At 58.0% G+C, this 15456-nt stretch overlaps 1 protein-coding gene across 3 annotated transcripts in view; it reads right to left on the bottom strand.

The window, feature by feature from the left end:
• LOC137319386 (nck-associated protein 5-like) overlaps window positions 1-15456 on the bottom strand; it is a 58017-nt gene that overhangs the window by 2982 nt on the left and 39579 nt on the right. For all 3 annotated transcript variants that reach the window (XM_067981612.1, XM_067981615.1, XM_067981613.1), the window contains 6 exons: window positions 14991-15116; window positions 12428-12535; window positions 9157-11111; window positions 8017-8239; window positions 6742-6820; window positions 493-789 (listed from right to left, as the gene is read on the bottom strand). In XM_067981612.1, coding sequence (XP_067837713.1) covers window positions 493-789; window positions 6742-6820; window positions 8017-8239; window positions 9157-11111; window positions 12428-12535; window positions 14991-15116 — 2788 coding nt within the window. The remainder of the gene's footprint in view (window positions 1-492; window positions 790-6741; window positions 6821-8016; window positions 8240-9156; window positions 11112-12427; window positions 12536-14990; window positions 15117-15456) is intronic.

The following is a 15456-nucleotide window of genomic DNA, read 5'->3' as shown; positions in this document are numbered from 1 at the left end:
CTCAGTACTGACCCTCCGACAGCGCAGCGCTCCCTCAGTACTGACCCTCCGACAGTGCAGCGCTCCCTCAGTACTGACCCTCCGACAGTGCAGCGCTCCCTCAGTACTGACCCTCCGACAGTGCAGCGCTCCCTCAGTACTGACCCTCCGACAGTGCAGCGCTCCCTCAGTACTGGCACTGGGGAGTGTCGGTCTGGATTATGGGGCTCGAGTTTCCGGAGTGAGGGCTCGACCTCACGACTATCCTTTTTTTTAAAAAAGCAAACACATACTGAGACAAATCTCACGGGATGTTTGTAGTTGAATTGACTGGAGTGGTTTGCACATTATCACTACCCCACCGCGGATAACCAAGGTTTGTAACTCTCTGCAACGCCGTGTTTTTATGAGTGGAGCTGAGTATTAACCCTTTCCTGTACCCCAGCTGTGCCCCAGATTTCACTCCCCTCCACGCGATCATTTCAAAATGGATGCTCCCCTGGATACCAGTACCTGCGCCCGCCAGGTCTCGGGGCGATCGAGGGGACACCGTCTCCAGCACGTCCAGCTCCGGCCGCTTGCCCTCGCTTCTCCGGCCGCCGGCCGGGCACTGGACCTCCCTCTCCAGGGTCCTGGCCTTGCGCGTGACCTCTCCCGCGACCCGTGTCCTGCCCCTGCCGGAGGCCAGCGCCTCGCCCTCCTCCCCCGATCTGGCCCAGGGAACAGATTTCGCGGGCTGGCTCCCGACCGTGTCCGGAGGGGGAAATGTACCAATCCCACTGTCCAGAGTCCGCGTCTGGAAACTGGAACCTGGAGTCAGAAAGCAAAAAAAAGGGGGAGGTCTTGGGGAATAGTGATATGGGATTTACACACTTTGGTTAGATCACACTCAGAGCACTGTGCACAGTTCTGGTCTCCATATCACACACTTGGAGCACTGAGCACAGTTCTGGTCTCCATATCACACACTTGGAGCACTGAGCACAGTTCTGGTCTCCATATCACACACTGGGAGCACTGTGCACAGTTCTGGTCTCCATATCACACACTTGGAGCACTGTGTACAGTTCTGGTCTCCATATCACACACTGGGAGCACTGTGCACAGTTCTGGTCTCCATATCACACACTGGGAGCACTGAGCACAGTTCTGGTCTCCATATCACACACTTGGAGCACTGTGCACAGTTCTGGTCTCCATATCACACACTGGGAGCACTGAGCACAGTTCTGGTCTCCATATCACACACTTGGAGCACTGTGTACAGTTCTGGTCTCCATATCACACACTGGGAGCACTGTGCACAGTTCTGGTCTCCATATCACACACTGGGAGCACTGTGTACAGTTCTGGTCTCCATATCACACACTGGGAGCACTGAGCACAGTTCTGGTCTCCATATCACACACTGGGAGCACTGTGCACAGTTTTAGTCTCCATATCACACACTTGGAGCACTGTGCACAGTTCTGGTCTCCATATCACACACTGGGAGCACTGAGCACAGTTCTGGTCTCCATATCACACACTGGGAGCACTAAGCACAGTTCTGGTCTCCATATCACACACTTGGAGCACTGAGCACAGTTCTGGTCTCCATATCACACACTGGGAGCACTGTGTACAGTTCTGGTCTCCATATCGCACACTGGGAGCACTGTGCACAGTTCTGGTCTCCATATCACACACTGGGAGCACTGAGCACAGTTCTGGTCTCCATATCACACACTTGGAGCACTGTGTACAGTTCTGGTCTCCATATCACACACTGGGAGCACTGAGCACAGTTCTGGTCTCCATATCACACACTGGGAGCACTGAGCACAGTTTGGTCTCCATATCACACACTTGGAGCACTGTGTACAGTTCTGGTCTCCATATCACACACTGGGAGCACTGAGCACAGTTCTGGTCTCCATATCACACACTGGGAGCACTGAGCACAGTTCTGGTCTCCATATCACACACTTGGAGCACTGAGCACAGTTCTGGTCTCCATATCACACACTGGGAGCACTGTGCACAGTTCTGGTCTCCATATCACACACTGGGAGCACTGTGTACAGTTCTGATGTCCATATCACACACTGGGAGCACTGAGCACAGTTCTGGTCTCCATATCACACACTGGGAGCACTGAGCACAGTTCTGGTCTCCATATCACACACTGGGAGCACTGTGCACAGTTCTGGTCTCCATATCACACACTGGGAGCACTGAGCACAGTTCTGGTCTCCATATCACACACTTGGAGCTCTGTGTACAGTTCTGGTCTCCATATCACATACTGGGAGCACTGTGCACAGTTCTGGTCTCCATATCACACACTGGGAGCACTGTGCACAGTTCTGGTCTCCATATCACACACTGGGAGCACTGAGCACAGTTCTGGTCTCCATATCACACACTGGGAGCACTGTGCACAGTTTTAGTCTCCATATCACACACTTGGAGCACTGTGCACAGTTCTGGTCTCCATATCACACACTGGGAGCACTGAGCACAGTTCTGGTCTCCATATCACACACTGGGAGCACTAAGCACAGTTCTGGTCTCCATATCACACACTTGGAGCACTGAGCACAGTTCTGGTCTCCATATCACACACTGGGAGCACTGTGTACAGTTCTGGTCTCCATATCGCACACTGGGAGCACTGTGCACAGTTCTGGTCTCCATATCACACACTGGGAGCACTGAGCACAGTTCTGGTCTCCATATCACACACTTGGAGCACTGTGTACAGTTCTGGTCTCCATATCACACACTGGGAGCACTGAGCACAGTTCTGGTCTCCATATCACACACTGGGAGCACTGAGCACAGTTTGGTCTCCATATCACACACTTGGAGCACTGTGTACAGTTCTGGTCTCCATATCACACACTGGGAGCACTGAGCACAGTTCTGGTCTCCATATCACACACTGGGAGCACTGAGCACAGTTCTGGTCTCCATATCACACACTTGGAGCACTGAGCACAGTTCTGGTCTCCATATCACACACTGGGAGCACTGTGCACAGTTCTGGTCTCCATATCACACACTGGGAGCACTGTGTACAGTTCTGATGTCCATATCACACACTGGGAGCACTGAGCACAGTTCTGGTCTCCATATCACACACTGGGAGCACTGAGCACAGTTCTGGTCTCCATATCACACACTGGGAGCACTGTGCACAGTTCTGGTCTCCATATCACACACTGGGAGCACTGAGCACAGTTCTGGTCTCCATATCACACACTTGGAGCTCTGTGTACAGTTCTGGTCTCCATATCACATACTGGGAGCACTGTGCACAGTTCTGGTCTCCATATCACACACTGGGAGCACTGTGCACAGTTCTGGTCTCCATATCACACACTGGGAGCACTGTGCACAGTTCTGGTCTCCATATCACACACTGGGAGCACTGCGCACAGTTCTGGTCTCCATATCACACACTTGGAGCACTGTGTACAGTTCTGGTCTCCATATCACACACTGGGAGCACTGAGCACAGTTCTGGTCTCCATATCACACACTGGGAGCACTGAGCACAGTTTGGTCTCCATATCACACACTTGGAGCACTGTGTACAGTTCTGGTCTCCATATCACACACTTGGAGCACTGTGTACAGTTCTGGTCTCCATATCACACACTTGGAGCACTGTGTACAGTTCTGTTCTCCATATCACACACTGGGAGCACTGAGCACAGTTCTGGTCTCCATATCACACACTGGGAGCACTGTGCACAGTTCTGGTCTCCATATCACATACTGGGAGCACTGAGCACAGTTCTGGTCTCCATATCACACACTGGGAGCACTGAGCACAGTTCTGGTCTCCATATCACACACTGGGAGCACTGTGTACAGTTCTGGTCTCCATATCACACACTTGGAGCACTGTGTACAGTTCTGGTCTCCATATCACACACTGGGAGCACTGAGCACAGTTCTGGTCTCCATATCACACACTGGGAGCACTGTGCACAGTTCTGGTCTCCATATCACATACTGGGAGCACTGTGCACAGTTCTGGTCTCCATATCACACACTGGGAGCACTGAGCACAGTTCTGGTCTCCATATCACACACTGGGAGCACTGTGTACAGTTCTGGTCTCCATATCACACACTGGGAGCACTGTGTACAGTTCTGGTCTCCATATCACACACTGGGAGCACTGAGCACAGTTCTGGTCTCCATATCACACACTGGGAGCACTGAGCACAGTTCTGGTCTCCATATCACACACTGGGAGCACTGTGCACAGTTCTGGTCTCCATATCACACACTGGGAGCACTGAGCACAGTTCTGGTCTCCATATCACACACTGGGAGCACTGTGTACAGTTCTGGTCTCCATATCACACACTGGGAGCACTGAGCACAGTTCTGGTCTCCATATCACACACTTGGAGCACTGTGCACGGTTCTGGTCTCCATATCACACACTGGGAGCACTGAGCACAGTTCTAGTCTCCATATCACACACTGGGAGCACTGAGCACAGTTTGGTCTCCATATCACACACTTGGAGCACTGTGTACAGTTCTGGTCTCCATATCACACACTTGGAGCACTGTGTACAGTTCTGGTCTCCATATCACACACTTGGAGCACTGTGTACAGTTCTGTTCTCCATATCACACACTGGGAGCACTGAGCACAGTTCTGGTCTCCATATCACACACTGGGAGCACTGTGCACAGTTCTGGTCTCCATATCACATACTGGGAGCACTGAGCACAGTTCTGGTCTCCATATCACACACTGGGAGCACTGAGCACAGTTCTGGTCTCCATATCACACACTGGGAGCACTGTGTACAGTTCTGGTCTCCATATCACACACTTGGAGCACTGTGTACAGTTCTGGTCTCCATATCACACACTGGGAGCACTGAGCACAGTTCTGGTCTCCATATCACACACTGGGAGCACTGTGCACAGTTCTGGTCTCCATATCACATACTGGGAGCACTGTGCACAGTTCTGGTCTCCATATCACACACTGGGAGCACTGAGCACAGTTCTGGTCTCCATATCACACACTGGGAGCACTGTGTACAGTTCTGGTCTCCATATCACACACTGGGAGCACTGTGTACAGTTCTGGTCTCCATATCACACACTGGGAGCACTGTGCACAGTTCTGGTCTCCATATCACACACTGGGAGCACTGAGCACAGTTCTGGTCTCCATATCACACACTGGGAGCACTGTGCACAGTTCTGGTCTCCATATCACACACTGGGAGCACTGTGTACAGTTCTGGTCTCCATATCACACACTGGGAGCACTGAGCACAGTTCTGGTCTCCATATCACACACTGGGAGCACTGAGCACAGTTCTGGTCTCCATATCACACACTGGGAGCACTGAGCACAGTTCTGGTCTCCATATCACACACTGGGAGCACTGAGCACAGTTCTGGTCTCCATATCACACACTGGGAGCACTGAGCACAGTTCTCGTCTCCATATCACACACTGGGAGCACTGAGCACAGTTCTGGTCTCCATATCACACACTGGGAGCACTGAGCACAGTTCTGGTCTCCATATCACACACTGGGAGCACTGAGCACAGTTCTCGTCTCCATATCACACACTGGGAGCACTGAGCACAGTTCTGGTCTCCATATCACACACTGGGAGCACTGAGCACAGTTCTAGTCTCCATATCACACACTGGGAGCACTGAGCACAGTTCTGGTCTCCATATCACACACTGGGAGCACTGAGCACAGTTCTGGTCTCCATATCACACACTGGGAGCACTGTGTACCGTTCTGGTCTCCATATCACACACTGGGAGCACTGTGCACAGTTCTAGTCTCCATATCACACACTGGGAGCACTGAGCACAGTTCTGGTCTCCATATCACACACTGGGAGCACTGTGTACAGTTCCGGTCTCCATATCACACACTGGGAGCACTGAGCACCGTTCTGGTCTCCATATCACACACTGGGAGCACTGTGCACAGTTCTCGTCTCCATATCACACACTGGGAGCACTGAGCACAGTTCTGGTCTCCATATCACACACTGGGAGCACTGAGTACAGTTCTGGTCTCCATATCACAAAGAGGATATAGAGGCACTGGAGAAGGTGCAAAAAAATATTTACAATGATGATCCCAGAACTGAGAGGTTATAACTATCAGGAAAGACTGAACAGGCCGGGGCTCTTTACTCTAGAAAAGAGAAGGCTGAGGGGTGACCTGATTGAGGTCTTTAAAATTATGAAGGGGTTCGATAGGGTAGACGTAGAGAAGATATTTCCACTTGTCGGGGGGAGACCAGAACTAGGGGGCCATAAATATAAGATAGTCACCAATAAATCCAATAGGGAATTCAGGAGAAACTTCTTTACCCAGAGAGCGGTGAGAATGTGGAACTCACTCCCACATGGAGTGGTTGAGGGGAATAGTGGAGATGGATTTAAGGGGAAGCTGGATAAACACATGAGGGAGAAAGGAATAGAAGGATATGGTGATGGGGTGAGATGGAGTAGGGAGGGAGGAGGCTCGTGTGGAGCATAAACACCAGCACGGACCAGACGGGCCGAATGGCCTGTTTCCGTGCTGTAAACTCGATTTAACGTGTGTTTGGTGGATGGTTTATACTGGAGGGGTGTGTGGATAGCGGAGATTTTGTGGGTGTGATGTGAAGCAATCATGGCCGGGCAGGTTACGTTAAAACGACCCCCCTCCCCTTCGTAAACACGTGGTGATTGGCCAGCACGAGTCACTCTCGGACTTACCCACAAAGCAGTGAGACGCCAACGACTCTGCGAGGCTTTCGTCCGAGGTAATGTCGTACTTGGCCGCAGAATCTTCAATCTGCCAGTTAAAAACACAAAAAGTTCATGCTCGTAGCTCTCCTGGGTTGGAAGGTCGAAAGTCCCAGCCCCGTACTGAGCCCCCGAATCCAGGCTCACACTCCCAGGGCAGTGCTGAGGGAGCGCCGCACTGTCGGAGGGTCAGTACTGAGGGAGCGCCACACTGTCGGAGGGTCAGTACTGAGGGAGCGCCGCACTGTCGGAGGGTCGGTGCTGAGGGAGCGCCGCACTGTCGGAGGGTCAGTACTGAGGGAGCGCCGCACTGTCGGAGGGTCAGTACTGAGGGAGCGCCGCCCTGTCGGAGGGTCAGTACTGAGGGAGCGCCGCACTGTCGGAGGGTCGGTACTGAGGGAGCGCCGCGCTGTCGGAGGGTCAGTACTGAGGGAGCGCCGCACTGTCGGAGGGTCAGTACTGAGGGAGCGCCGCACTGTCGGAGGGTCGGTACTGAGGGAGCGCCGCACTGTCGGAGGGTCGGTACTGAGGGAGCACCGCGCTGTCGGAGGGGCAGTGCTGAGGGAGCGCCGCACTGTCGCAGGGTCGGTACTGAGGGAGCGCCGCACTGTCGGAGGGGCAGTGCTGAGGGAGCGCCGCACTGTCGGAGGGTCAGTACTGAGGGAGCGCCGCGCTGTCGGAGGGGCAGTGCTAAGGGAGCGCCGCACCGTCGGAGGGTCGGTACTGAGGGAGCGCCGCACTGTCGGAGGGTCAGTACTGAGGGAGCGCCGCACTGTCGGAGGGTCGGTACTGAGGGAGCGCCGCACTGTCGGAGGGTCGGTACTGAGGGAGCGCCGCACTGTCGGAGGTGCAGTGCTGAGGGAGCGCCGCACTGTCGGAGGGTCGGTACTGAGGGAGCGCCGCACTGTCGGAGGGTCGGTACTGAGGGAGCGCCGCGTTGTCGGAGGGGCAGTGCTGAGGGAGCGCCGCACCGTCGGAGGGTCGGTACTGAGGGAGCGCCGCACTGTCGGAGGGGCAGTGCTGAGGGAGCGCCGCACTGTCGGAGGGTCAGTACTGAGGGAGCGCCGCACTGTCGGAGGGTCGGTACTGAGGGAGAGCTGACCTCAGGGTTTGCCTCCTGCAGGAAGTACCTTGACCCTTAAAGGTACAGGCCCACCCTAGGCACAGCTCCAACACCGCGACTGTGCTCCATCCGGGAGCAACTCCACGGGCCGTACTCTGAGGCATTTAAAGGGACCCCTTCACCTTCTCTAGTTGCTGGATGTCCTCGCTGGAGCGGAGATGGCTGATGATGTGGTTGGTCGAGGCGTGGAAGGAGCGGTCGATGAGGCGCTGGTGACTGACCATCCCATTCCTCTGGGTCTCCAAGGAGTGACCGGTCTCCTTACACTCGGGCCGCCTGTGGCCCACCCTGGACTCGCTCCCGAGGCTGGGCCCATTGGTCAATGATGTCTCCTTCCCATCAACCCTGTCGGCAAGGCAAGGAGAACAGGTGATGATCCCTCACGTTGTAGCACGGAGTCTCCCGGATTGGGTGGGGGTCTCCCGGACTGGGTGGGGGTCTCCCGGACTGGGTGGGGGTCTCCCGGATTGGGTTGGGGTCTCCCGGACTGGGTCGGGGTCTCCCGGACTGGGTCGGGGTCTCCCGGACTGGGTCGGGGTCTCCCGGATTGGCCGGGTGTCTCCCGGATGTCTCCCGGATTGGGTGGGTGTCACCCAGATTGGGCAGGGGGGTCTCCAGGATTGGGCGGGGGGGTCTCCAGGATTGGGCGAGGGTCTCCAGGATTGGGCGGAGGGGTCTCCAGGATTGGGCGGAGGGGTCTCCAGGATTGGACGGGGGGTCTCCAGGATTGGACGGGGGGGTCTCCAGGATTGGACGGGGGGGTCTCCAGGATTGGGCGGAGGGGTCTCCAGGATTGGACGGGGGTCTCCGGGACTGGGCGGGGGTCTCCGGGATTGGGCGGGGGTCTCCGGGATTGGGCGGGGGTCTCCGGGATTGGGCGGGGGTCTCCGGGATTGGGCGGGGGTCTCCGGGATTGGGCGGGGGGGTCTCCGGGATTGGGCGGGGGGGTCTCCGGGATTGGACGGGGGTCTCTGGGATTGGACGGGGGTCTCTGGGATTGGACGGGGGTCTCTGGGATTGGACGGGGGTCTCCACGAATGGGCGGGGGTCTCCAGGATTGGGCGGGCGGGGGGGTCTCCAGGATTGGGCGGGGGGGGGTCTCCAGGATTGGGCGGGGGGGGGGGTCTCCAGGATTGGGCGGGGGGTCTCCAGGATTGGGCGGGGGGTCTCCAGGATTGCCCACCTTTACCTGTTGAGTGTCGGGTGTGGGGGGAATGGGGAATGGAGGGGGAGGGTGGGGGGGGGAGAACGTTCCCCTTTACCTGTTGAGCAGTTGCTGCATGAAGCTGTCGGCGCCCACTCCTCTATGGCCCACCGCCATCTCTTCCCTCGCCCTGGCTTCGCGCGACCTTTCAACTCCGACCCTCCCCGACTCCATCCGCTTCCAGCAGTTCTCCGGGAGGCTCTTGACCCGCTCCCGTTCTCTCCCGGCGTCCTTGCCCGATCCGGGAGGCCCTCCCTTGGCCTCTTTCTCCTCCTCCTCCCCCTCCTCCTCCTCCTCCTCCTCCTCCTCTTCCTCCCCCTCCTCCTCCTGGGGCCCCTCTGCTTTCTTGCTGATTGCTGGGAGCTTGCTCTTGCGGAGGCCGAACCAGGAGGCGATGGCGGTGCTGGCCTTGTGCTTGGGCTCAGGGCCCTGCCGCTGCCTCTTCTGCATATTCTCCTCGATCCCCTTCATGACCTTCTCCTCGATGGTCGGGGGCTTCGCGGGGCCTGGATCGGCCACGGCGCCGGCTCGGTGGCCGGGGGACGGCCCCTCCGCCGGGGGGACTCCCCTCCCGGGAAAGCTGGGCCCCTCGAGGCCCGAGGGGGACCTGGGGACCGCGGCGCCCCCCTTGGACGGGGATTTGCACGGCAGCTTGCTGTGGCCGCTCGGCAGCTTCCCGCCGTTACGGAGGGGGTCCTGCAGCGGGGGCTCGATGGTGACCGACTGACCGCCCCTGTCTCCCGGCTCCCTGGCCGTCTCGGGGCCCGGTTTGGGGTCTCCGTGGGCCCCCCGAGGGGCGGCCTCCTTCCTCTCCGCCCCGGATGACGGGTCCCCCCCGCCTTGCCTCTGGGAGGAGGGGGCTGGCTTGGCTTTGCCGGACTGGTATTCCCGCAGGTTCTTGTCTGGCAGCTTCCTGACCGGAGAGGTGGACAGGCCCAGCTCCTTCCTCAGGGAGCGCGGCGACCGCGGGCACCTGTCCCTCTCCCTGGCGCGCTGAGGGCCAGACGCTGGCAAGGCCTCGGCCCCCGGGGCGGGGGCGCAGCAGTTCGACGGCTGACGGTGGTGGTGGGGGGGCTCGGAGCCGGGGGGAGGGGCCGCGTGCGAGCCCTGCCGAGACCCCCCTCTGCCGGGGCCGGTCAGCGTCTTGCGGCGGAGCCTGGGCGAGCTCAGCCCGCTCTTGCCCCGGCCTGTCCTGGGGGTCCGGGGGTCCGGCCTCTCCCCCCGGGGGAGGGGGAGGGGGGCCGCGGGTTCGCTGCGGCACGGGAGGCGGGACCAGCTCCTGGCCGGCTGGGGGCTGAGTTTGGGGAGGCCCGAGCTGGGGGGGCTCCGCTCCTCCCCGGCCAGAGGGGGCCTGAAAGGCCGGAGGAGCTTAGAAGGGGAGGTGGGGGGTGGGGACGGGCTCCTGGCCTTGTGGCCCCTCCCCTCGGGCGGCTCCGGGGTCTTCGAGCGGGGAGAGAAGAGGCCGGTCGGGTCACGAACCCGAGCCGAGGCCCCGCCCGTGACCTCCGACGACCCCTGAAACCCCCGGCCGCCGACCGACTCCTGGAGCGGGCGGTCGGGCCCCTCGGGGTCGCGCGGACCCTCGACCCTCGCTCGCCGGACACTCCCACCGCCCTCCTCCGCCGCGGCCGTTTCCGGCTGTCCGGCGGAGTGAGCTTGACCGCGCTCGGGGCAGCCCCCCGTCCTGGGCTCCATCGCCGGCTCTCCGCTGTCCTCGCTCCCCTCTCGGCCGGACGCTCGCTCCTCCCCGGCCCTGGGGGTCTCGCTGACGGGGGAGTCGGCGCCGGGGCCCCGGGCCTCCCCGACCCCCGCCTCCAGGCACCGGGAGCAGCAGCCCCGATCCCGGGGGTCTGGGGGGCCCAGGCGGACCCCCATGGAGTTGGCTTCCTTCAGTTTTCTCAGCACCTCCAGGATGTGGCCCTCGTTCTTGAAGATGGGGGTCAGTCCCTTGGAAAAGCCCAGCGGGGTGTTGGGGAGGCAGGAGTGGAATGTCGGGGACCCTCCGGAGACAAGCTGGGAAGAGCAGAGGATAACGTTACATTGACACATTGCCGATAACCTGGTCCAAACATCGAGAGCAAGCCGTCAAATTACATCGAAACTACAGCACAGAAGCAGGAGTCTCACCATCAGGACCCCTGTTAAAGGGGAGTCTCACCATCAGGACCCCTGTTAAAGGGGAGTCTCACCATCAGGACCCCTTTTAAAGGGGAGTCTCACCATCAGGACCCCTGTTAAAGGGGAGTCTCACCATCAGGACCCCTGTTAAAGGGGAGTCTCGCCATCAGGACCCCTTTTAAAGGGGAGTCTCACCATCGGGACCCCTGTTAAAGGGGAGTCTCACCATCGGGACCCCTGTTAAAGGGGAGTCTCACCATCAGGACCCCTGTTAAAGGGGAGTCTCACCATCAGGACCCCTGTTAAAGGGGAGTCTCGCCATCAGGACCCCTTTTAAAGGGGAGTCTCGCCATCAGGACCCCTGTTAAAGGGGAGTCTCACCATCAGGACCCCTTTTAAAGGGGAGTCTCACCATCAGGACCCCTGTTAAAGGGGAGTCTCGCCATCAGGACCCCTGTTAAAGGGGAGTCTAACCAACAGGACCCCTGTTAAAGGGGAGTCTCACCATCAGGACCCCTTTTAAAGGGGAGTCTCACCATCAGGACCCCTGTTAAAGGGGAGTCTCGCCATCAGGACCCCTGTTAAAGGGGAGTCTCGCCATCAGGACCCCTGTTAAAGGGGAGTCTAACCAACAGGACCCCTGTTAAAGGGGAGTCTCACCATCAGGACCCCTTTTAAAGGGGAGTCTCACCATCAGGACCCCTGTTAAAGGGGAGTCTCGCCATCAGGACCCCTGTTAAAGGGGAGTCTAACCAACAGGACCCCTGTTAAAGGGGAGTCTCACCAACAGGACCCCTGTTAAAGGGGAGTCTCACCATCAGGACCCCTTTTAAAGGGGAGTCTCGCCATCAGGACCCCTGTTAAAGGGGAGTCTTGCCATCAGGACCCCTGTTAAAGGGGAGTCTCACCATCAGGACCCCTTTTAAAGGGGATTCTCACCATCAGGACCCCTGTTAAAGGGGCGTCTCACCATGAGGACCCCTTTTAAAGGGGCGTCTCACCATGAGGACCCCTTTTAAAGGGGCGTCTCACCATGACGACCCCTGAACTAACGGGTTCCTGTTCAGCTGACTTCATTCTTTCTTTAATTAAGAAGGCTCGTGTGGAGCATAAACACCGGCACGGGCCAGTCGGGCCAAACGGCCTGATTCTGTGCTGTATAACTCGATGTACCAACGCCTGCAGCTCAAGAGCATTCCTGTAATCCCTACCTGGCACTCCGCACTCTCGCTGTGTGGCAGACAGGAGGAGACGGGGGTGATGAGTTTATCGGGGTCAGTGAGCTGGCAATGGGGGGGCAAATCAGAGATCCGAATCACCTGAAAAGAGACCACCAGAACAGCATAAAAATAATAAACACGCCACAGAACCCAACACTGAAAAGGCAAGGACTTGGATTTACATCCAAAGTTCACACAACAAGGAGATTTCCCACTAACACCAGATGAATGACTGTTTAATCTCCGACAGTGAGCAGCGTCCACTGTGAGACCCCTGAAGGTGCTGATAGGGGTAAGAGTTGGGATAGGGATAAGTGTAGAGATGGGAGTTGGGGTACAGATAGGTGTACGGGGTAGAGGTTGGGGTACAGATGGTGTAAGGGGTAGGAGTTGGGGTACAGATAGGTGTAAGGGGTAGGAGTTGGGGTACAGATGGTGTAAGGGGTAGGTGTTGGGGTACAGATAGGTGTAAGGGGTAGGTGTTGGGGTACAGTTGGTGTAAGGGGTAGGTGTTGGGGTACAGATGGTGTAAGGGGTAGGTGTTGGGGTACAGATGGTGTAAGGGGTAGGTGTTGGGGTACAGATAGGTGTAAGGGGTAGGAGTTGGGGTACAGTTGGTGTAAGGGGTAGGAGTTGGGGTACAGTTGGTGTAAGGGGTAGGAGTTGGGGTACAGATGGTGTAAGGGGTAGGAGTTGGGGTACAGATAGGTGTAAGGGGTAGGTGTTGGGGTACAGTTGGTGTAAGGGGTAGGAGTTGGGGTACAGATGGTGTAAGGGGTAGGAGTTGGGGTACAGATAGGTGTAAGGGGTAGGTGTTGGGGTACAGTTGGTGTAAGGGGTAGGTGTTGGGGTACAGTTGGTGTAAGGGGTAGGTGTTGGGGTACAGATAGGTGTAAGGGGTAGGAGTTGGGGTACAGATGGTGTAAGGGGTAGGAGTTGGGGTACAGTTGGTGTAAGGGGTAGGAGTTGGGGTACAGTTGGTGTAAGGGGTAGGAGTTGGGGTACAGTTGGTGTAAGGGGTAGGAGTTGGGGTACAGATAGGTGTAAGGGGTAGGAGTTGGGGTACAGATGGTGTAAGGGGTAGGTGTTGGGGTACAGTTGGTGTAAGGGGTAGGAGTTGGGGTACAGTTGGTGTAAGGGGTAGGAGTTGGGGTACAGTTGGTGTAAGGGGTAGGAGTTGGGGTACAGATAGGTGTAAGGGGTAGGAGTTGGGGTACAGATGGTGTAAGGGGTAGGAGTTGGGGTACAGTTGGTGTAAGGGGTAGGAGTTGGGGTACAGATAGGTGTAAGGGGTAGGAGTTGGGGTACAGATGGTGTAAGGGGTAGGTGTTGGGGTACAGTTGGTGTAAGGGGTAGGAGTTGGGGTACAGTTGGTGTAAGGGGTAGGAGTTGGGGTACAGTTGGTGTAAGGGGTAGGAGTTGGGGTACAGATAGGTGTAAGGGGTAGGTGTTGGGGTACAGTTGGTGTAAGGGGTAGGTGTTGGGGTACAGATAGGTGTGGTGCTCAGAACTGGACACAATACTCCAGCTGTGCGATATTAAGAGGTGGTGCTGGGTTGGCTATGGGGAGGGGGGAGTTGGGAGATTTGGGGGTTGAGTTGGGGGATTTGGGGGTTGAGGTAGAGGGTGGGGAGATGGAACAGCCAGCTTTCCCTGCTCCTGATCGCTATGCCCCCCCGTGCCCTCCCCCCAACCTGGGCTGGACAGCGAGTCGGATGACGGAGGGAGGGGTCAGGACTCAGCCGCGATGCCTCCATTGGTCAAACAGCCTTGTCGCTGAGGCTTGGAGGACGGGCGCTGGTACCGGAGGAGGGCAACCCCTCACCCCCGACCCGTGTAAACTGAACCCCCGAGTGAAGTTGGGGAAGAGAAGGGGGTTAATGGAGGGGGGGGCAATGGATGGAGGGGGGAATGGAGGGAGGGGGGAATGGATGGAGGGGGGAATGGATGGAGGGGGGAATGGAGGGAAGGGGGAATGGAGGGAAGGGGGAATAGATGGAGGGGGGAACGGAGTTCAGAGATGGGGAGAAGAGGGGAGGGAAATGGAGGGGGGAAAGGAGGGGAGGGGGAATGGAGGGAGAGGGAATGGAGGGAGAGGAATGGAGGGAGAGGGAATGGAGGGAGAGGGAATGGAGGGAGAGGGAATGGAGGGAGAGGGATTGGAGGGAGAGGGAATGGAGGGAGAGGGAATGGAGGGAGAGGGAATGGAGGGAGAATGAGGAGGGGAACTGAGGGAGGGGGAATGTAAGGAGGGAGAAGGAGAGAGGGGCAACTTAGGGGGAAACGGAGGGAGGGGAAATGGAAGGAGGGGGAACAGGGGGAGGGGGAACGGAAGGTTGGGGGAACGGAGGGGGGATTGGAGGAGGGGGAACGGAGGGAGGGGGAACGGAGGGAGGGGGAACGGAGGGAGGGGAACGGAGGGGAGGGGGAACGGACTGTGGAGGTGAGAGGGTCCAATCGTCAACGCTCCCCATGGGAGATGGAGTCAACGGGTTCACACACACACGAGATAAATACACCAATAACTCCCCCCGACCAGTCCTGATCTTCATACCTCCGTCTGTGACCCCGATCCGGATCCCGATTGGAGTCTCTGGCAGAACAGGTCGCTCAGAGCTCGATTCTGACGCTCCAGGTCGAAGACTCTGATCTTCAGTTTGATGCACTCCTCCCGCAAATCCTGGGAACAGAGAGGGAGTCGGTGAGAACGGGAGAGGGGGACTGAGGGGAGGGGGAGAGGGGGAGAGGGGAGGGAGCGAGGGGGAGAGGGAGAGAGGGGGAGAGGGAGAGAGGAGAGAGGGAGTCAGTGAGAACGGGAGAGGGGGACTGAGGGGAGGGGGGAGAGGGGGAGAGGGGAGGGAGCAAGAGGGAGAGAGAGGAGGGGGAGGGAGGGAAGGGAAGAGAGGGAGTCGGTGAGACGGGAGAGGGGGACTTGAGGGGAGGGGGAGAGGGGGAGAGGGGAGGGAGCGAGGGGGAGGGAGAGAGGGGGGAGAGGGAGAGAGGGAGAGAGGGAGGTCAGT

This window comes from Heptranchias perlo, unplaced genomic scaffold (genome assembly GCF_035084215.1).
Source record: "Heptranchias perlo isolate sHepPer1 unplaced genomic scaffold, sHepPer1.hap1 HAP1_SCAFFOLD_830, whole genome shotgun sequence".
NCBI classification, from domain to species: domain Eukaryota; kingdom Metazoa; phylum Chordata; class Chondrichthyes; order Hexanchiformes; family Hexanchidae; genus Heptranchias; species Heptranchias perlo.
This window is presented reverse-complemented; position numbering and strand designations above follow the sequence as displayed.